The sequence below is a fragment of the Aethalodelphis obliquidens genome, unplaced genomic scaffold, assembly GCF_003676395.1.
Source record: "Aethalodelphis obliquidens isolate GAN/ISIS:26980383/991018 unplaced genomic scaffold, ASM367639v1 scaffold20, whole genome shotgun sequence".
In the NCBI taxonomy this organism is placed as follows: Eukaryota; Metazoa; Chordata; class Mammalia; order Artiodactyla; family Delphinidae; genus Aethalodelphis; species Aethalodelphis obliquidens.
Window position 1 is genome coordinate 26,940,773 of NW_020837964.1, and position 21,689 is coordinate 26,962,461.

At 55.4% G+C, this 21,689-nt stretch overlaps 2 protein-coding genes across 2 annotated transcripts in view; both read left to right on the top strand.

Annotated features, from left to right (window-relative positions):
* Positions 1-87: 87 nt before the first annotated feature.
* On the top strand, positions 88-1,347 carry LOC113627399 (uncharacterized). The gene is made up of 2 exons (XM_027119930.1): positions 88-950; positions 1,160-1,347. The coding sequence occupies exons 1-2, from the start codon at positions 873-875 to the stop codon at positions 1,313-1,315; spliced, it is 234 nt and encodes a 77-aa protein (XP_026975731.1). The 5' UTR covers positions 88-872; the 3' UTR covers positions 1,316-1,347.
* A 629-nt stretch (positions 1,348-1,976) lies between these two features.
* CNGB1 (cyclic nucleotide gated channel subunit beta 1) overlaps positions 1,977-21,689 on the top strand; it is a gene marked incomplete at its 3' end in the record, with an annotated part of 64,110 nt that continues 44,397 nt past the window's right edge. The window contains exons 1-12 of the mRNA XM_027119932.1: positions 1,977-2,057; positions 3,149-3,343; positions 3,445-3,490; positions 3,684-3,720; positions 5,330-5,405; positions 5,595-5,634; positions 6,010-6,169; positions 7,504-7,579; positions 8,852-8,888; positions 14,509-14,668; positions 15,637-15,705; positions 17,981-18,013. Of these exons, the coding sequence (XP_026975733.1) occupies positions 1,977-2,057; positions 3,149-3,343; positions 3,445-3,490; positions 3,684-3,720; positions 5,330-5,405; positions 5,595-5,634; positions 6,010-6,169; positions 7,504-7,579; positions 8,852-8,888; positions 14,509-14,668; positions 15,637-15,705; positions 17,981-18,013 (1,010 nt within the window). The remainder of the gene's footprint in view (positions 2,058-3,148; positions 3,344-3,444; positions 3,491-3,683; positions 3,721-5,329; positions 5,406-5,594; positions 5,635-6,009; positions 6,170-7,503; positions 7,580-8,851; positions 8,889-14,508; positions 14,669-15,636; positions 15,706-17,980; positions 18,014-21,689) is intronic.

Sequence of the window (21,689 nt, forward strand, 5' to 3'; positions counted from 1 at the left end):
GACCAGTAACAGTTTGCAGACTGACACAGGTTCCTGGACCACATTTTGAGCAGCACGGCTCTAGAACTTTCAGTCAAGCACATCAAACTTCCCAGCTCTGTATCCCATTCATTCGGGAACCTGATGACAACCAATTCAGAAACTCAGACAGATTTGATTTTGCTTCTAATTGATGCCAGGCCTGTGTGCAGTGCCGGGAGCACAGTGATGAATAAAGCATTGCCCCTGAGGGTCAGCAGACAAGAACCCAACCAGGTTATTCTTCTAGGAGACAGAGGTGATGAGGGAAGGTGGGGAGCTTCAACAGCATCCTCAGCTTACCCTTCCGGGAGGACCAAATAAGTGTATCAGACTGGAAACTCTGGGAGCTCAGAGGAGAGAGTCATCTTAATTTTGGAGATTGGAAGCTGGTGGAGGAGTGCTTCCTAACCACAGTGGGCTGGGCCAAATCGTAACTGGAGGAGATGAAGAGGTGGGGCCTTCCTGGCAGAGGAAAGGCTATTACTGGGTAATGCAGGGTGTGTTTAGGAAACAGTGAGCTATCCAGGTGTAGGGTTGCTGTGCATATGTGTTTGCATGTGCACACATGTGTATGTACATACATGTGTGCCTCGTGTTCTTAGCGGTATGTTTGTGTATGCATGTGTATTAGCGAACTGTGTGCCCACGAACACATGCATGCCGATTCACAGGTGTGTGTACACAATACATGTACGCACATATATGTGTATGTGCACACGCATTCGTGTGCCTGTAGTTTCATGTGCATGTGGGGCAGGCTAGTGTGTATAAGTGTGTGTTTCTGAGTCTGTGAATCTATTCATGTGTGTGTACATGTATGCTCGTTTGCATATCTGTGCTTGTATGTTTGTATGTATGGACATATTGGTATGTGCCTGCATGTTTGTAATATACATATTTTGTGCACCTGTGCATGTATGCACATCTATGTGTGTATTTGTGTGTTAACACACATATGAAATAATGTGTTCATGAGTGCATGTTTGTGTGTCAGTGCAGGTACACGTGTGTATATGTCTGTTTATGTGACTGAGCATGCATATGTACACTTGTGTACACACAGATATCTGTCTGTGTATATACGCAAATGTATTGTGTGCATATGCATGTTTGTATGTCTGTGTCTGTACACTTGCAGATATTTGCATGTGTGTGCATCTGCATGCATGCACAAGTATATATGCACAAGTGGGCATGTGCCTATATGCACATGTGCGTGTGTTGGGGCATGCACGCACATGCAAATGTATATGCACATGTGCTTTGTGTCTTGCATGTGCACATCTATGTGTGAGCAGATGGACTTATTTTTGTGTCAGCTCGTGTGTGTATGCATGTGTGTATACACACGTGTCTGTGTGTCACTTTCTGTATACACATCTGCTTGTGTCTGTGTGTGTGAAGCATATGAGAGTGAGTGTATTAGTGTAGGTGTGCACACATGTTAGTGTGTCTGTATGCATGTGCATGCTTGTCTGTACCTGCACACATGCGCACACAGCAGCAGAGGTGCAGCTGCAGAGGCAGATGAGAAGCAGAGGACAGAAGCTGAAGGCCGCCCAGCTACTAGGGAGACAAGGGAAGGTTTGGCACAGAAGGAGAGGGAGCTGGCTGAGGGCTGGCCGGGGGCTGGGCTCTTCCCGCCTCCTCCTCCCCTCAGTTGCCCCAAGGCCTTGTAACTCTCTTCCTCTTTCTTTTCAGGCCACTTGAGTGGGGCAGCTTCCTGGGGGATGTGACAGGCCTGGGGGGCACCTTGGGGGGGGGGCGTGGTGAGGGCCCAGCCTGGATGAGGGGCCCCTGGGGCTGGGAAGAAGGGAGTGTCCCAGGTGGAAGGTGAGGCCACCAGGATTTACAGAGACCACTGTGAGAATAGAGCTGTTTGCTCCTGTGGGGGGTCGGTTGTGAGGGGGATCAGGGGCTGCTCCTGCCTTAGGCTAGTCTCTCTGAGGGTTTACATGGTCCTGTTTGAACCCTCCAGCCACCTGAGGAGGCCTGCGTGGGGAAGGAAGTGGCTGAGGCTGATCCGGGCCCTCAGGGTGAGTGCTGGAAGCCCAGGCTGGCAGGGCGGCTGGAGGCGGGGAAAGGGCTGTGTTCTCCACTGCTCGGAACCTTGAAGCAGCCCGCGAGGTTGGCAGACCCATTTCACAGATGAAGAAACTGAGGCTCAGAGAAGCTAAGGGTGGGCTCCTGGGGACCTTTTAGCTGAGCTGAGCTGGAACCCTGGGCTTCTGACTCCCTCAGGGTTCTCCCCTCTCCTCTGCCTCTGACTTGACCTCCCCAGCAGGGTAGAAACAGGTCTTTCTGAGGCTCCAGTTCTAAAGTATGAGGGACTCCTTTCCAGAAACCCAGGAGGCTGCCCCTTCTCCACCCACATCCCTCCAGGCTCAGGCCGCTGTGGTTCCAGAAGCGAACAGGTACTGCACCACCCTCCCCTCTCCTCAGGGCCAGCCCCCCACCCAAGCTAGGGAGCCATTGAGGGGGTGGGGATGGGCACTGCTCTCAGGTCTACAGTCACTCCCAAGCAAAGGCCCAGAACATCTTAGGAATTGGCTGAAGGGAGGCTCAGGCAGAGGTGGGGGTCTCCTGGGCCAAATGGACCATGTGACCAAGAGAAATGGAGCGGGGGGACCAGAGGTTTCTCAGCGCTTGGGTGAAATGCAGATGGAGTGTGGCCAGAGCTTCTGATTTTCCCAATGAAGACAGAAATCCAGACCTTTCCATGAAATCTCCCAGATAGCTCAGACATTTTAGACCCTTGGTACTTATCCAAGTAAGCGTGTCTGCAGAGGGTGTGGAGGGCTGGCCTTAGACGGTGAGTCTGTGACCCTCATGTTTAGGCTGACTAGCCTCCATCACAAGGAAACACCTCACAGGAAACTCTCAACGCTTTCAGAGCACAAGACATGTGCCGAGTGCAGGAGGGGCCCCCTGGGGCCAGGCTAATGGGGCAGCAGGGTGATACGGTGATGCCTTTACTGAGTATCTGATGGCGGTGGGCTTGGAATGGCACCAAGGGTTGGCATCCCCCATTTTCCAGAGAGGGGCACGAGGTTCCAGGAGGGAGGTGATGTGTCTGAAGTGTCACAGTGGGGAGATAGAGGTTTGGGGTTCAAACCAAGTTCTTTAGGATGCTGTGCACTGCCATGCCGACCAGAGAGGGGCTGGGGACATTGAGGGCAGGCCGGTATCTCTGTCTCTCAGTGGTCCCAGCAGCCGGGTGCTGACCTGGCTCAGAAAGGGTGTGGAGAAGGTCGTTCCGCAGCCCGTCCACAGTGGCAGGCCTGCCCAGAGCACCGCTGCTGGCTTGGAGGGTCCAGCTCAGGTACTACTGGGGCCGGGAGCTGAAGCAAGCCGGGTGGGGAAGGGGTGGGAGGAAGGCTGATGGCCCTGGACTCTCTGCCCATGTCTGTCTGTCTGTCCCAGCAGGCAGGAGGACAGATCCCTGGGCACTGCAGCACTGGGGGCTCAGGTAAGGCCAGGAAGCAGGATGGCTTAGGGGTGGGCTCAGGGACTGTTGTGTTGGGCCCTGCTCCCTGGGGTGAGTCCACGGGGCCAGAGCTTCTCATCTGACTCGGCCCGGGTTCGAACCTGGGTTTGAGTTGGGCTAACCGGGGAGCTCCGGGCAGGCCTCTTGTTGCTGACCGGCTTCCTTTCTTCTGCAGATGGACACAGTGAGGCCCCCAGGGCCCAAGACACCGGGTGAGTCCCCATCCTTGAGCCCTATCTGTAGTGTGTGTGGTGGGCTCAGCATGCCCAGAGCCCAGGGTCCACCACCGCCTGTGTGTGACCTTGGACATGCCCCTCATCTCTTCTGAACCTCACTTTTCTCATCCACAAAACCGGAACGATGGGTTCGGTGCTGCTCAAGGTTTTTTGTGCTGATTACTGAGAGATCCCCGGGTGGGGGCCACCTTCTGAGGATGGGAGAAGGCATGGATGAGCTCCTCAGAGATGGGCCTCGAGTAGGTGGGTGCCGTGTGAAGCCCGGAAGCAGGGCCTGGGCTACCGTGGGGGACATTGGGGTGCCCAGGTTGGTCTCATGGTTGGCAAGAGCTTCAGACTTCTCAGAGCTGACCGAGGCGGGTGGCAGGCTGGCTGGGAACTGTGGCAAACGGGGGAGCCCACGTCTCTCTCCAGAGAGGGGCCCCACTGAACTCCACTTCCCTCTGCCCTGCAGGAGTGCTGACCCGGTGTGGCCAGATCCTCCAGTTTTTCAAGAGAAGCTAGAAATTTAGGTTTTTACATAATCCTTAATTTTTAGATGTTGCCAACGAATTGAAAAGTTTTCAAAAACACTGTGAGCTCCCTCAATAAACCTGAAGCCCCCAGTTTGCTGTCTCTGCTGGAAATTCAGAGTCACGCCTTCATCTCCATTCACCCCACCCATTCATTCCTTCCCTCATTCATTCATTAGACTGTCGGGTCCTTGAGCACGGGGGCTTTTGTCTCAGTCACTGCTGAACGCCCTGGTGCCCAGCATAGTGCCTGCCAGACAAAGGGGACTCAGCACAGAAGGGATGAATGAATATATGAATGAATGAATGAATGAATATGTACGATCACACACTCCATTCATTCATCCATTGCTCCAGTTTGCTGTCTATTTCTTTAGTCCCCTGGAGGCTGCCCTGGTCATGGGTCCCCAGGGCCACTCCGCTGACTTGTGAGACCAGTAAAACGATTTAGGATGAGGGCACCCAAAGGACTTGCCAGCTTTTTTGGGGGTCGTATATGGGGGATGGGTTCCCCTGGGAGCATAGAGCTTCCCTGAAGAGGACAGGGCTGCCTGGAGGTCAGATGGATCTGGGGACCCAACGTTTGTCCCAGGGCCAGCTACATAATTGGTGGGGCCCAGTGCAAAATGAAAATGTAGGACTCCTTTAAAAAAATTATTAAGAGTTTAAGACAGTGACGATAGAGCATTAAACCAAAAATGGGCCCTTTAAGTGTGGGGCCCTGTGTGGCCACACTGCTCACACACCCATGAAGCCAGAGCTCTCTGCCCCAGTCACAGGGAGGCCGCCAGGCTGCATTCAGGTCCCCAGGCAGCCCCCGCTCTCATCTGTGCCCAGGAGGCCAAGGCTGGGCCTGTTGTTCCAGAACCTGGTCCAGCCCTGGGTCAGAATTTCAGGTTGGTGGAAGTCCCCCACCCTGGGGGGGACTTTAAGAGTATCCAGTCCAAGGTCCCCAGTGTGCAGAATGGGAGCTGAGGAAGGGCTGCTCGAGGCCTGGGACCCCAGCAGGTGGTCAGGACAGCGTGGCTGGGCACTCCTTGAGGCCGCTCGGCTGACCTCTGGCCCCTCTTCAGGCCCGGGCCCTGGCTGCTCAGGTGGCTTGAGCAGAATCTGGAGAAAATGCTGCCTCAGCCTCCGAAAACCTCCGAGGTAAGTCGAGGAAAAGGGGGAGCAGGCAGCTGACCACCCAGGAAGTGCCTACCTACTCCAGCAGGCTGTCCTCACCCCTGGGACCCACCGAGTGGGGCAGGGCATTCAGGGGAAGGGTGGGCGGGGCTGGCCAGGGCAGGGAATGCGCCTGACCGTCTTTCCTGACGTCACTTCCTGTTTACGACGCAGGGCTGGAGAGATGAGCCTGCAGATGCTGCCTTGGGTCCAGGTACAGGGAGGGAACCTGGGAAGGGGCTGCCTGGGATGGTCACAGACTGGGCTGGGGGTACAACTGGGGCCTGAAGGATGCTCGGGGCAGGGTTCAGAGCTTGCAGGGAGCAGGCTGTTGTGGGAGTCCTAGACCCCCCTCCTTGGTCCAGGCTGGGAAGCCAGTAGCCTGGGACAGCCTTGCGAGGTCCTGAACAAGTCCCTTCCCCTCCCTGCACCTCAGCTCTGTGTTTGTCTGATGATGAGGGGAGTTGGGGTTGTCCCAAGGGGCTCCCCACTCAGTCACGTTGGCACCTTGAATCTGGACTCTGTGCCCTAGGGGTTGCATGGAGCCCCACCACGTCATCCTTAGTCTCCTGCTCTCCCTGCTGCATAGAGCCCCCAGGACCCGCCTTGGAAATGGAGCCCGTGCCGCAGGCCCAGGAGAGCCCCTCCCTGCCTGCTCCTGACCCCCCGAAGCCCGAGGAGGAGCTGACTCCAGAGCCCCAGCCCAGCATCCAGGCCTCCTCCCTGCCGCCCACCCAGGACCCTGCCAGGTGAGCCTCCCAAATGCCTCTCCTCCCATAAGCAGCAGACTCAGTGCGTGGTCCCAGCCCAGCATCCACCAAATGAGTCTTTTAAATTAGAAAAGTAACACATGCACCTGAGAGAAAATTCAAAGGGGTTTGCAGCGCGCCCTCCCCGGGCATTCGCATCAGCAGCTTCTCCTGCTTCCGCGCTGTTTCCTACACGTAGACAAGCTCTGAGCACGTTTCTCCTTTAAACTCACGTACCCGGCAGCAGCAAACTCTAGATACTGTTCCTCATCTCACTTTTTTCACCTAAAGACGTAACTCAGAGGTGGTTTTATGCATAGAGGTCTGCTCCATTCTGTCAACGGCTGCATAGTATGTTATACGGATGTACCAGCTTTTATTTAAGCATTCAGTGGACATTCAGGTTTGTTTCCACTTTTGCTGCAGTTAATAGCGCTGTACAGGCATCATTGCGTTCACGTGCAAGTAAATCGGAGGAAGTGGAGTTGTTGGTCCAAGTGGTACATGCATTTAAAATCAGGATAGGGACTTCCCCGGTGGCGCAGTGGTTAAGAACCCTTAACCAATGCAGGGCACATGGGTTCAAGCCCTGGTCCAGGAAGATCCCACATGCTGTGGAGCAACTAAGCCCGCGTGCCACAACTACTGAGCCTGCGCTCTAGAGACCTCAAGCCACAACTACTGGAGCTCTTGGTGCCTAGAGCCCATGCTCCACAACAAGAGAAGCCACCGCAATGAGAAGCCCGCGCACCGCAACGAAGAGTAGCCCCCGCTCGCCACAAGTAGAGAAAACCCGTGCGCAGCAACAAAGACCCAATGCAGCCAAAACTAAATAAATAAATTTATTAAAAAAATAAAAATGGGGGCTTCCCTGGTGGCGCAGTGGTTGAGAGTCCGCCTGCCGATGCAGAGGTCGCGGGTTCGTGCCCCGGTTTGGGAAGATCCCATATGCCGCTCCGCCTGCGCATCTGGAGCCTGTGCTCCGCAGCGGGAGAGGCCGCAGCGGTGAGAGGCCCGCGTACCGCAATAATTTAAAAAAAATAAAAAAATAAAATAAATAAATAAAAATGAAAAATATAAAATCAGGATAGGTACTGCTAGGTGCTCCCGCCCTGGCAGTGTGTGAGGGGCCTGAAATGCACCTTGGGGGTGGCAGGGAGGGTAGGGGGGGACAGAGTTACCTGCTGGGGTCGGAACAGTAGCCAGAGGCTTTCCTGGGGAGGCCAGGGATGGGGCAGTGGTTTTCAGGGCCGGGGGCTTGGGTTCCAGTCCACCTTCGGGTGAACTTGCTACCTGCCTTGGGAGGGATCTGACTCTCTCTCTCCCCCTTGCAGGTTGATGGCGTGGCTCCTGCACCGGCTGGAGATGGCCCTGCCGCAGCCAGTGGTCCGTGGGAAGGCTGGGGAACAGGTCGGTGCTGGGCTGGGGGGAGCGGGGGCCTTGAGTGGTGGTTGGAGGCGTCTTGGGAGCTCAGGCAAGGGTGGAATGGTCCCTGGGTGGGAGGGGAGGGCACAGAAGGAAGAAGGGAGCCCGCAGCTGGAGCTCAGCCCACCCAGCCTGCCTGTCTGCATGGCTCACACACATTCCACACACACTGTCTGGTCACTGTGGCCACAGGGCTGACAAGTGCTGGCCCAGCCCCTCCTGCCAGGTGGTCACAGTCAGTGGGGGAGGTGCTTCCCGGGGGGGCGGGCAGAGAGGATGTGGGGTGCAGAGGAGGAGCCTCCCAGAAGCATCAAGGAAGACTTCCTAGTGGAAGTGGCCTGCAAGCTGAGAACTGAAGGGGGAGGGGGAGGAGGAAGAGGGTGGGTGAAAGTGAAGGGGGTGGTGTAGGAAGGGCCGTGCAGGCAGAGGATCCGTATGTGCAAAGGCCCAGAGACAAGAGAGGCCCGGAGTGTTCTGGGAAGAAGTGGGGCTCTCAGGAAGCCAGTGGGCCCTGTGTGCATTTCTGACGACCTAGAGCTCCCACATGGGTGGGTGGGAGGAGCAGGGCCTCCCCCACCTCTCCCTCTCCCAGAACCTCCCACCTGGCCCTTCACTCTTGGAGACAATTGGCCATCTTCATAGAAGCACCTGGAACTCGGGGGCAGGAGGCCTGGATCGCAGTCCCCCTGCAGTAGGAGGTGGACAGGAAGCTTCAGGGTCCCTTCCCCGTGGGCTGAGCCTGCAGGCTCCACGTTCATGGCCTCTGTGGGTGGCAGAGGAAGCTCAGCTTTGGAGCTCCCCAACAGGAGGAAAGCGGGGTGTCCAGTGGCAGAAGCGATCAGTGGATGAAGATGTGCTCACTGAGGGGGCGATCCCTGAGGATGGGGCTGTGGGGGGATGGTGTGGTGCTGGAGGGGAGAGGCCTTCGTGCAGATGGAACTTTGAGACAACACTCCAGGGAAGGATGGGAGAGGTTTTTCATACATAGATAACAAGAGAGAGGGCATTCCAGGCAGGGGCCCAGCCTGGGCAAAGGAGCTGAGGTGGGACGAGGCAAGTGGTGACCCTGGTGGCGGAGTGACTGGAGGAGCGGGTGACCTCTGAGGCAGGAGGGAAGAAGCAGGACGGGATCTTCTGCAGTGTCCTGGGAGCCGTGAGGAAACCCCGTTGCTCCTGCGTGTGCCGGGAGGGCTGATGGAAGCAGGGAGGCCGGTGAGGAGTCCACAGCAGTTATTTTCTCCTTTTCTCCCCATACAGGAGCCTGACTCCCCTGTGACATGTGACGTGCAGAGCAGTAAGTGACACGTTCGTGGGTCCTCGTGTGTGTCTCCATGGGGATGCTTGGTCTGAGCGTGCGCGGGTCGTGGGGCAGGCAGAGCCTCCGGACCTGGAGCTGGGAGAGCCCCATGTTCTATAGGCCCTACTTCAGGTCAGCCTGGCCAGGTCACCAGAGTCCGGCCCAGAGCCAGATGGTGGCTGGAGGCCCCTCTTGGGAGCCGGGGGTGGGGGGATGCACACATGGGCAGGAACCTGGCTTGCCTTCCAGCTTCTATCCAGAAAAAATAATTCTGAGGTCAAGTTGGATGGGCTCCCCTTTCCTGCTAGGAGCCCCTAGTGAGAACTCCCCACAGCCCCCTGGGCCAGTGGGTTTGGCTAAGCAGAGTCCCTGATTGTGGGGTGAGAGAGGGGAGATGGGCTTTCTCTGGGGGGACTGGGTCCCTTGAGCTGGGAGGGCGTCCCCTCCCTTGTGGGGTATGTGTGCTGCCTTTTATCCCAGCTGTGCACCAGGACTGGGGCCCAGACTGAGGCCAGGAGGGGAGGGCTAGGACCCCAAATCTGCTCTTCCTTCATTTCATGGCCTCTGGAAAGGCATGTGGTGTATGGGGCATTCATTCATTCATCCATTCACAAATGCTCATGGAGGGCTGCTATGTGCCAGGCCAGCGATGAGCGCTGAGGGTGAGCAGAGCAGAGTTAAGGCCTGGGAGCAGTGGCCCTATTCCACCCTGGACACAGGCCCTTGGACCGTGGGCCTCGGGTGTCCCAGGGCTGCCAGCCCCAGGCCCGCTGGGCCACTGGTGGCTTTTACGAGCGCTCTGACATGGGCGGCCACCACAGGCTGGCCAGCTGTGGAGCTCGGGTGTGGGTGTCACGGGGTTTGTATAATCGTGACAGCGTCGTGAAGGGGAGGCTCAGAGCAGGGCTCGCTCAGTCTCCAGCTCGTGGCCACCCTGGAGGGCCCAGCGCGGGCCGCCTATGGCTGTTGGGGAAGGCAGAGGGGCAGAGACGTGTCCAAGGTCACAAAGCAAGTTGTCGTGGAGCAGTGACTAGAGTCCCCTGGGCGAAGCAGCTGCTCAGCCAGGCCAAGGTTAGAGGAGTGGAAAACCTTCCCTGGAACAGAGCCATCCACGCGACCCTCCTACCAGGGGCCGCTGAGAGCGCTGAGGACGGAGCCCCCAGCCCTCTCACCCTCCTCCCTGCTCCTCTGGAAGGAGGCAGGTCTCAGCCAGCTGTAGCAGGGCCTCCCTGCGTGCCTGGAGCGTGCGGGTCATGGTGGGGCCTGGGGCAGCCCCGGGGCGGGCTCAGCCCCGGGGTGTGTCAGTTTCCTGGGGGTGCCGCAACAAAGGACCACGCAGGGTGCCTTCAAATAGCAGAAGTGTCTTCTCTCGCGGTTCAGGAGGCCAGGAGCCCAGAGTCCAAGTGTTGGCAGGGTTGTTTCTTTCTGGGGCTCTGAGTGGGAGACCGTGCCTGGTCTCTCTCCTGGCTCTGGTGGCTGCTGGCCATCCTTGGTGCGCTGTGGCATCTAGCTGCCCTCCAATCTCTGCCTCTTCCTCTGCGTGTGCCAAGTCTCCCTCTCCTGTCTTCTATAAGGACACCAGTCATTGGATTAGGGCCCAACCTAAATCCAGCATGACCTCATCTTGAGATCTTTAACTAGTGACATCTGCAGAGACCCTATTTCCAAATAAGGTCACACACGTAACAGAGGATAGGACTTGGATATACGTTTTTTGGGGGGACACTATTCAACCCACCACAAGGGTGACCCTGAGGGGTGAGGGATGAGTATCCCGCCCCCACTCCGTCCTCCAGTCTCCCCATCGTTTCGCTCATTCATTCCCTCCGCCTGTCCACCCCGCCACCCACCCTTCTCTCTTCTCCTTTGTTTCAGGGGTGGCTGCAGCTGGAGGCCTCTGAAACAAAAGGGAGGGGAGCCTGGGAGAGCGCAGATGGACAAATGGACAGACGGATGGAAGGAAAGAAGGGTTCCCTGAAGAGAAGACCTGCAGGGCAGGGGGATGAGGTGGACATTGACCCCCCTACCCTCCTTGAACCCCCTGCTTCCCGCCCCCAATCCCAGGCAGGGTGAGGGGGATCCAGTCCCAGAACTGCCTCTCGGAGACCAAGTTGGCCCCTCTCCACCAGAGCAAGGGGAAGGCCAACCAAGGGCAGCCTGTGGGATTTAGGCTAGACAGCAGGAGGACTTCCCACCAGAGGCTGCGGGAAAGCCCGCGGGCGCAGCCTCAGCATGGTGCCTGGCACACTCAGCGCCCCCCCGGGACACAGTTTTTCCCCAAAGAGGATCTCCTTAGGCTCGGCTATGTTCTCCACCTCCAAGAGTCGGGGACTACCAGTGGACAGCGGCACGTGCTTTACTTGACATTAAAAAGCATACGGTAGCGCATCAAACCTGTGATCGCATGACATGATTGCTTCAGATAAGGCTAAAGTGAGAACCTAGGTCTGAGAAGTGGGTGGATTCATACGGCCCGTGGTATTGGGGTTGCCGGAAGGAGTTAGCCAGGGGTCCTGAGCCAGCTGCCCTGGGTCCCAGCTGGCTCCACAGATGTCTTCATTTGGGGCAAGGCGTGATTTTAAAAATTAGAATTAGTTGTCAACATTTAAAAATCAGGTGGCTTTGCATAGAAAAATCTGGCTTCTCTTGAAAACTGGGAAGATCGAGCTGTAATGGTCCCGCGCTGTGCTTGTGAGGACGGTCTGAGCGGCAGCTGCCACCTGAGGGCAGGTGGCACCCTCCGCTTTACCCACATGCACCATCTCCCTGGCTACATAGGCCTTGGAGTTTGAGACCCCTGAGGTCTCAAACTGGCAGGGAGGGGAGGGCAAGCTGGTAGACGTGATAAAATGAACATGTGCCAGGAGGTGAGAGTGTGGGCACTGCAGCTAATCTGGAGCCCAGAGTCCTTGAGGCAGAAGGTAAAACTAGAAGAGTTGGGGCCTGATGTTGGGGGACGAGGCTGTAGGCAGTGGGGAGCCATTGAAGGTGGTTGAGCAGGGCAGTGACTTGACCAAGATTACTCCCTGGCTGAGCAAGCATTGGAGGCAGAGAACGCAATGGACACAAGGGTTCTTGAACTTGAGGCCACATCTGGGGGGAGCTGTGAAGGATGTCCCATGCCCAGACCTTTCAATTTGAAGAGTGTGGGAGCCTGATAATCTGCATTTTCAAGAAGCACCCACCTCCCCAGATGATTCTGATGATGGGGTAGCGGCAAGGACCATGATTTGAGAAATACCAGTTAGTGAGAAGTTAGTGCTTTGGGGGTCAGATGGGAGAAGATGTGGTTCTGGACCGGGGAGAGGCAGAGGGAGTGGGTATCACGACCTAGGCCTGCCAGGGAGGATGGGGGTTTCGAGTCAAGGCCTGGGCTTTGCCAGCAGCCCAGGGACCGGGCGGGGGCCTTGGCCTAGAATCCATGCTCCTGGGTTTCCTGCCTGCTGCTCCTAGAAACAGCAGCTTCCTCCCCATATGGGGCTATTGGTCTGCACTGCTGGGGTCAGAGCCCTATTCAGCTGCCCTGAGGGCCATGCCAGGCAGGCAGAGAGGATGCTGTGCCCGTGAGGGGCTCCAGGGGGAAGTTTAAGCCCTGGACGGAACAGCAGTTTCCATGTGAGTTTGAGCACCTGTGGTGCATCGTAGCCCCATCTGTGACCTGGGTGGACCCTGGAAAAGCCGGGAGAGCTGTGAATCAAATGCCCGCAGAGAGGGCTGGGAGCTCCACGGGAGGAAGGGCCCTGCCCAGGGATTGGTATCCCCTGCCTGCCCTTCCTGGCTCGTACCCTCCGGCACCATCCTCTTCTTTGGCTGTAAAATGGGGACAGGCGTGGCACAAAGATGAAAGGAGGAAGTGTTTCTAAAATGCCCACTCGCTAATTAGTACCTAAAAAGAAAGGGTTAACGCAAGGGAAAGCAAGGATGCAAGTAAGGACAGCCTCCAGCGCCCATTATGCAGTGGCCGCCAATGGCACGGAGGCGCTCCTGGGGCGTGTTTGTCACTTGGGATGGCACCAGGGCAATGAGTCAGGGGACCTGGCACTGCTTCCAGCATCCTGTGTGGCCTTGGACCAGTCACTCATCCTCTCTGGTCGATAAAATGGAGGAGAGTAGTGTTCTTACCCGGCAACGTTGCCGTGGAAGCTCGTGAGCTCACAGGCCAGGGGATATTCTGTCCCCTGGATGTCACCTGGATGTCAGGCAGGAACCTGAACCCTCAGCGGCTGATCAGGATGAAGACACTGCAACATTACTGGGTGGCAACATAGAACGACACACACCTATGACATGTATGTCCCACCAATGGATTCAGGGCCACAGTTGGAGGATCCTCCCTGGTCAAACCCCAGGGCTGCTTGTAGGGATGGGGGAGCCAGGACCGTAGTTCAGGAAGCATGTGGGAGGCTCCTCTGGAGGCCAGGCAGTAGCGTCCTCTGTGAGGCTGGATGACATCGGTACCTGGAAGCCAGGAGGCAGGAGTGGGGAGTGAGGTGACTCTTGGAAAGCAGACAGCCTCATGCCTGGCACGTGGGGAGAACCCCGTAAAAGAAGGTATTAACCTGCATCTCAGCGTGCTCACCTGTAAAATGGGGAATAAGATATAAAAGAGGGAAAATAAAATGAGGGTAATAGTTATTCCCACTTCAAAAGGCTGATGTGAGGACTGATTGAGTTAGTCCATGTAAATCACTTAGCACAGGGCCTGGCATATAGTAAATGCTCAATAAATGTAGCTGGTGTTGTTATTATTACCATTACTATTATTAATATTATTAGTCTACACCATGAACAATAACTTCCAAAGTCAAAGGATGAGACTTGAGGCTAGCTTCCATTTAAAGTCGCCGTTAGTAACTCATGCCTGGCCTGAAGGCCACCAAGACTGCTGGAGCTTTTTGGGAACCCCTGCTACCAGGCAATCTCCACCTTTCTCCTGTCTTGGGGTGGGCTTAAGGCTCCTGATGAGACTCCCCTGCACCCACTTCTGCCAAGGTCACAGCCCCACAGTGTTTTCATTGCCAGGGACCAGGGTACGTGGAGAAAGGTTGAAAGTGAGACCACCTCCACGAGAAAGTCAAGTTCAGTTCCCTTGGAGGTTGGAGCCTCTAGTCCAGGAGGAAGTCTTCCTAGACTCCCGGAAGGAGGTTCTGAGATGATGGGCATGTAGTACGCTGTCACCAGGGGGCGGCATCTAGAGAACAGGTGGTGGGCAAGCTTTGTCTGCATCCCTCGGGACATCCCAGGCCACTGCACTTGGATGTGGCAGGGTGGACTTCGAGCCTGGGTCTCTTGGCATCACCTGCAATACTGTGGTGGAAGCATAGTTTCTGCTTCTGCACAAACCTCCAAGAAGGAGGCTCCAGTGAGAAACAAGACTAACTGTAACTGAAGCTCTGTCTCAAGGGGAAAAAGAGAGGGAAAACTAATGGAGGGAGACAGGATGAGTGATCGTGGGGGGCTTCCGCCCATCACTTTAGCACTGACCTGGTTGTCAACGGTCCCACTGATAGCGGTGCCCTTTCTGCAGCTTGGCTGAGAGCTGGCGTGTAGCTGGTGATGACCAAGGTGATGAGAGAGGCCCAGGCCCACTCTCCCCCTCACCCTGTGTCCCCTGTAGTCAGCATCCTCCCGGGAGAGCAAGAGGAGCCCAGTCTCATCCTAGAAGATGTTGACCCTCACTGGGAGGAGTATGAGTACCAGGAGGTCAGCAGCCCACGGGGCTCAGAGGCAGCTCCAGCTGATGAAGAGGAGAGCGAGGAGGTGGAGCAGATGCCCAGGTGGGAGCCAGAGAAAGCCCTAAAAAACAACAGTGCTTGGGAAGATAACAGGCACACGGTACAGAATCCCAAAGGTATAAAAGGGCATAGAGCAGGCACCAAGTCTGCCTCTTCCTCCCTTTCCCTCCCACCAGACACGCATCCCTCTCCCCACGGGCACAGTGGCTGCCAGCATCTTCTGTACCTTACCAGGGCCCATCTGAGCATATATGAGCATGGATTCCCTTCATTTTTTTGTACAAAGGATAGCATATCACATGCACTGACCTATCTGCACCTTGCTACATTCATTCAACAGCGTACCTTAAGATCTTTTCACATTTAGTACGTGGAGATCATCCTCATTTTTTTTTTACAACTGCATAGTATTCCATCCTATGGATATGCCAGAATGTATTTAACCTTGATGGCCTTTAGGTTGATTCCAAAATTTTATTATTATAAACAATTCTGCGACAAGCACTCTTGTCCACATGTCCTTGCATATGCATGTGTGTACCCCCTGCGGGACACATTTCCAGAAGGGAGTTGCAAGGTCCTTGGGGAAGGGAATGTGTAACCATGGTAGTGATGTCTAGGTCACCCTCCACAGGGGCTGAACCATCTTAGTTCCCACCTGTGAGCTGGGTGATAGCTGCTCAAGCCAGGAGGCCTCAGGTCCTCAGGCCTATGACCTCCATTGCAAAGATGGGGAAACTGAGGTCCAGGGAGGATCAGAGGCTGACCTAGGGTCAGCACCAGGACAGCTGGGTGCTGGGACCAGCTCCTGATGCAGTGAGGGAGCTCTGTTGCTAGAGAGAAGCCGGGGCTGCTCAGGCAGGGCTCCCCAGGTAAAGTCTTGGGTGGGAAATTAAGGTCTGGTCTCTGGGGGGTGGGTCACAGTCCATCGTACTGAAAATAGGGGTCAGGAGGTGGATTCGGGGTACAGCTACAGGCGACCTGACCTCCTGCCTTTGACCTCAACTCAGGGAGCTGCCTCAGATTCAAGAGGAGAAAGAAGACGAGGAGGAGGAGGACGGAGAGGAGGAGGAAGCTGAGTAAGGACCCGTGCCCCTGGCTGAGGGATGGCCCGGGGAGGGGCTGCCAGGGCTTCTGGGGTCAGGGTGCTTTCTGCCGCTCACGGAAGCTCCTCCCTTTCTTCCGTGCCCACTTCCGCTGGACACTGACCAGAAAGGCTGAGGCGGTGCTGGGGGACCCCACTGTGCTCATAATGACCTTGAGATTCATAGTACCTAATACTCAGCGACCACCTCCACGCCACCCACACTCACACGTACAGAGGTAGAATGCACCTCCACGGGGTGGGGATTTTTTTTTTTTGCGGTACGCGAGCCTCTCACTGTTGTGGCCTCTCCCGTTGCGGAGCACAGGCTCCGGACGCGCGCAGGCTCAGCGGCCATGGCTCACGGGCCCAGCCGCTCCGCGGCATGTGGGATCCTCCCGGACCGGGGCACAAACCCGCGTCCCCTGCATCGGCAGGCGGACTCTTAACCACTGCGCCACCTGGGAAGCCCCGGGGTGGGGATTTTTGTCTGTTGCCTTCACTGCCGTGTCTCCAGAGCCCAGAACAGTGCCTAGCACAGTAGGCACCAAATCAGTGTTGGTTGAATGCATGGAAGGATGCGCAGACCCACGCAGTGGGCGCCCAGCTCTCCCGTGTGATTAACAAAGCCGAGGCGCAGAGCTGTCTCCGTCCCTCACACCCTCCCCAACAGTCGGTCCCCAGTGGCTGCCTTTGATGCCCCTTAAGGCTGCCCTGGATTCTGCTCTATCTTCCATAATGGTTGATCCTGTATCCACATCCATAAAAATTTCAACATCAAAACACACAAAAGAATTCAGTTACAGTAAGAGCTTAAAGATGGAGCTCAGAAAACGCTAAAAGTTACAATCAAGCTTGCCAAGAACTAGATCTTAATTATTCCCACCACTAAAAAGAAATGGTAATTAGGGGATGTGATAGAATGGTCATTATCGCTACAATGGCAACCGTATCATAATATACAAATGTATCAGTCAGCATGTTGTACACCTTATAAAATGTTATATGTCAAATATATTTGAATAATAAGAAAAGAAACCACTAAGAGGGAGGTGATTCTGAGCAACGTGGGCTGGACAGAAGGGCAGAGGGAGAGGTGGATGCACGTGGAGGTGACGAGCAGATGGCTGGATGCCTGAGTGGAGTTAGGGGATGAGAGGCTGGACCAGAGATGTAAAGATGGGCGTCTGATCTCACAGACGGAATGAAAGTGGGGTTGGAGGAGATGCCCGGGGAGTGAGTGTAGATGGAGGAGAGGCCAAAATGCCAGATCAGAGGTCAGGGAGATGGGGAGGAACCAGAAAGGACCAAGGAGGGGGAGGCGCCCATGGGGGGTGAGGGAAATGAGAAGGGTGTGAGGCCTGGAGGCCCAGTTGGAAAGTGTCTCAAGGAGGAGGGAGTGAACTGCTGCCTTGCGAGCAGCCCACATGTCCCAGGAAGAGTGACAGTGTAGCTCGTGGAAGGGGTGGGAGATGATCCTTCGGAGGTGGTGGGGCCAGATCGTGAAGGCCTTGAACTTGATTTCCCGGGAGCAGTGGGGAGCCGTGGAAGGTTTGTGAGCAGGGAAGTGACAGGCTGGCAGCTGCACTGTGCAGAGACCGAGGCAGGAGGAGCAGCGTGGTGGCCGTTGTACCACAGATCGGGCCAGATGATTTAACCTGTCCCCTTGCTCCATCCCCCTTGTATTATTCTCTGCCCTCTGTGGTACCCCCGGCCCATACACTTCCTCCCTGCCCCTTTAGCCATGGCCTGAGGCGAGGTATCTTCACAAGTGTTGGGAGCACAAGCTTTTCTTCTCTCAGCAGAGTGACCTGGGCAAGTGGCAGGTGGGCACAGAGCTTCTGCCTCCACATCTCTAAAACGGGGTTGATAACAGCCCCTCCTGAGTGGTCAGAGGGCTGGCTGTGAGAATGGATGCGGTAGGACCTGGTGTGGAGTAAGTGCTCCATCAAAAGTCACCCATCTTCTCATCCCTACTGAGGGTCACTTTTAGTCCCAGTCAGGAAAGAGTTAAACCATGAGGCCACACAGGATTTGGGGGCTAGAAGCCTGCTTAGTGTCATCTACTTTGAGTCCACGCTTGCCCAGTTCACCTATAATCTTTCTATCCTCAGCAGGAGGCCACACAGCTACTTGATTGCCTCCAGTGACAGGGAGCTCACAACCTCTCAAAGGCCATCCATTTCATCCATATGCACCTCTGAGTTAGGAAATTATTTCTTCTGCCAAAACTATGGCTTCTGTAACCCAGTCCTAATTCTACCCTCCAGGCCTCTCCAGAGCCAGGATCCTCTCATTAACAGGTAACTGCCCCTCCCCTAAATGAAGACCTTAGATGCTGCCTGGCTGCATTAGTGCAGTTCTGTTTGCCCCCTGCTTTCACCTGCCTCTGTGTAGACTGCAGAGCTCTGAGCTGTTCTGCCACCAAACCCGTAGGCCCAACACAGAGGTCTGCAAATCCCTTTATATGTCACAGCTCCTGAGCTAAAATACCACTTGAAAGCCAGTGAGCCAACGTGCACACACACAGGCACACACACTAACTACACACGTGTTCTCTGCACAGTACACACAGACACACATATCTGCACCGCACATACACACCTGCACACAAACACAGCCACACATGCTGGGTTATGTGCACACTTATGTGTAGGCAGGGCACTTACACGGCCTGATACATGCACAAGCAACACACACAGGCACACGTGTACACACTTGCACTTATCCACACTAGACACAAGTGCATACATACAGTTACCTACAAACACTGCAGGCACACACAGGCTCATACAATGTTCACCCAGAGCTTCAAACTCAGGGCACTTTGGGGCCCGGGGCCCCAGGTAGGGACAAGGGCCCTGTGGTGACAGAGCCAGTGATCCCAGGGCCAAGGCCAGAGGGTGTCAGGCGTGGGACAGGTGGGCTGGGCTGTCACTGGCTGGGGAAGGATGCTTTTGCCAGCTTTGCGGAGGCACAGGGGTTACTGACGACAACGCGCAAGCCCTGGTAACGGGCAGATGGTCGCCTAGCGACCTGGTCTCTGTTGGCAGCAGCTCAGCTTTTCATAGCAACGGAAGCCTTTTGGGCCCCACCTGGCCTCCCTGGGGCCATTTCCGCAGAGTTCCCCCGCACATTCCCTCAATCTGATTAGAAGCAGGAAGGATTGGTGGCTCATCTGCCACCCGAGCCACACCGGCTCCAGAGCTGGCCTCACGGGCTTGGGGCCGGGCTCGGGCTCCCCCAATCCTCCTCTGGCATGCACCGACCTGGGGCTTGGAATGAATGTCATCGCCCCCAGCTGAACTCCTGCACCACGGGCGTCCTTGTCAGCAGAGACAGAGAGACCCAAGTAGGTGGCTGCTTCTCCCTAAGGGCTCCCCTCCTTCCTTCTTTCGGGGCTGGGGGACCGGGTGACGAGTCTGCTGAAGGCAACAGTGAGGACCTTAACTTGGGGGCACAGCCTGTTTTGTGACTTGGGGGAGGACAGTGGGCTGGCCGTTGCGGCTACTCCCCACACCTTTAACTCGGAGAGCCAGGACCTCTGGGATGCCCGCCTCAGCCAGTCTGTCTGATCCTCTACTTGGAAATCCCTGGAACTTGGGAACTTTTCAGAAGTTGATGGCCCGCTGCATCTGGGCTGGTCAAGAGGGGGCCTCAGCAGGCACCAGGCAACCTGCCAACCAGGGGCAACATGATTTGGGGGTACATGGGTCCCCAAACAGCCCCTGGTGGGGCTGACAGGCCCACCGTAAGGCTTGTTACGTGTCTCCGTAGCTGGAGATGTTTGTGCAAAATGTTCCGCAATCTCTGTGGGTGGTTCACAGACCTGCAGAAGGCCGCCTCCTCTGGGATTCATAATAATAATGACAAGAACAGTCATAAAAACAGCTGTCACCTGATTAGCACTTGTTTTCCGTGCCAGACGTGGTGCTAAGGCTCCTACTGCTAATCCCATTTCACAGATGAGAGAACTGAGGCTCAGAGATAACAGCCCACACATCCACGGGTGTCCTGCCAGCAAGCACAGAGCTGGGATTCTGTCCCAGGTCAGGCTGGGCTCCTAAGCGGACACCTAGTACTACAGACAAGGAAAGCTGCTTACCAGTGTTTAGAGACGGAGAACCTAGATGACACCGGACATGGGGAGGTTTTTTGACTTTTCCATGAGCTTCTCACTGGCCCTTCTGACCTCATTCAAATAAGCCAGTCTGTGCAGTACAGGCTGGATGAGTCCTACCCATTTGACAGATAAGCAAACGGAGGCTTCCCAGGGACTTGCTTTCCAGGCCGGATTCTAGAATGAGCAAGACGCCAGGAAGCCTCTGACTGGGACTGTGGGAAGTTCATTTCCTGGGCCTTTGCACTCTGAGAACCGAGGAGGCCCCTGCATCTGTTCCAGGGAAGGAGAACCCAGTCTGCCCCTCGCATCACAAGCCCATCCCACCCTTCCAGGAAGGGCCGACTTCTCTGTCAGGTGTGGAAGGCACGGTTCCTGTAATACTTTGAGAGGCCCCCAAGAACATTTTAATTTCTTTCAAAATCAGACCAAAAAATGAACTTTTAGTTGGAAGAGAATATTTTAATATATAATATTAACATATTAATCTTCATATGAATGCAGTCACAAAATGGAATTTTAAAAATATATTTATGGAGGAAGGGGCCCGTGAAGGCTGAAGTGCCCAGGCCCTGTGGAAGTCATAATATGCCCTTTTCTTTAAGAAAAGCTGTGTCTTCCTGGGCAGGGTAGAGAGTGTGACTGACACTTCAGGCCCCTCACAATGGAAATACATATGCAATGGAGAGAAATAAAGTGAGTTAGGTGCTTGAATCCTCCAAACACTCGCCTCACTCCTCCACGTCACCTGGGGCTGTGCAGACACTCAGAGGCAGGCAGTGGAGAATTAAAGACTTGGTGCTAGAGTCAGAGACACCCATCTTTTATCCAGGTTCACCTGGTACAGGCTGTGTGACCTCGGACAGGCCATCTGACCTCTCTGAGCCTCCGATTTCTGAGCTCAAATAGGATCCGTCATAGCGGGGCTCTCGGGTTTATCTGGGTGAGGATTTGGTGAGACACTGTGCGTTCCATGTGCTTGGCCCGGCGCCTGGCACACAGCCCTTGGGAGCTGCTGTGACAATATGATTGCTGGCTGATTCCTGCTCCCAGGCTGCTGGCTCCAAACCGACTGGGCTGTAATTCCATCCCCATCTCCTCACCCACCTCAGGAGGGCTGAGACTTGGCCCTCTGGGTAAAGGATGGGGAATTCAGGTTTTCTGGGCAGCGGATGCCAAAGGGCATCCTCCATGAGCCCCTTGGCAACAGTGGTCCATGGCATGGGGTGAGGCCGTTAGGAAGCAGAATCTAATTCTAACCCCAGAAATCACATTAGCCCTTGGTCCCAAGTCATCATTTTAACCCAGAGATTGCACACAGGCATCTCAGGGCCCAATTTAGTCTGGAGACAGGCTCTTTTGGATATTGACATATTAATATAGATATTAATATAGATAATACAGATGTTAATATAGATCTATTCATTTGGATTAATTATCAGCATCTAGAGATGGGGAGGTCCCCCCTTTAAAATGTGTAGTTCAGGCTCCTCTTGAAATTCAGCAGATCTGGCCACGGGACTCCCATTCCAAGCAGAGTGGGGTTGCTGACTCAGATGGGCACAGGTTCTTCTCTCCTTCCTGTAGTCTCACCCCGGCCCCCGTCACTCATGTATGCCTCTGCCTGGGCCAGGGACCGCTGAAACCTTCAGCAGTTGCAGTGTGGCTCTGATCTCATGGCATGGAAAAAACCAGGGTCTGTGTCCAAGGTTTGTGTGATGTGGGGCAATTTGCTGTGTGATTTTGGCCAGGCCACTTGACCTCTCTGTGCCTCACCTTTCTCATACTCCCTGCTCTGCCTATATCCACAAGGTTGCCTGGAGACTCTCAGAGGGGAAATGCTGGGCATAGATTTTGAA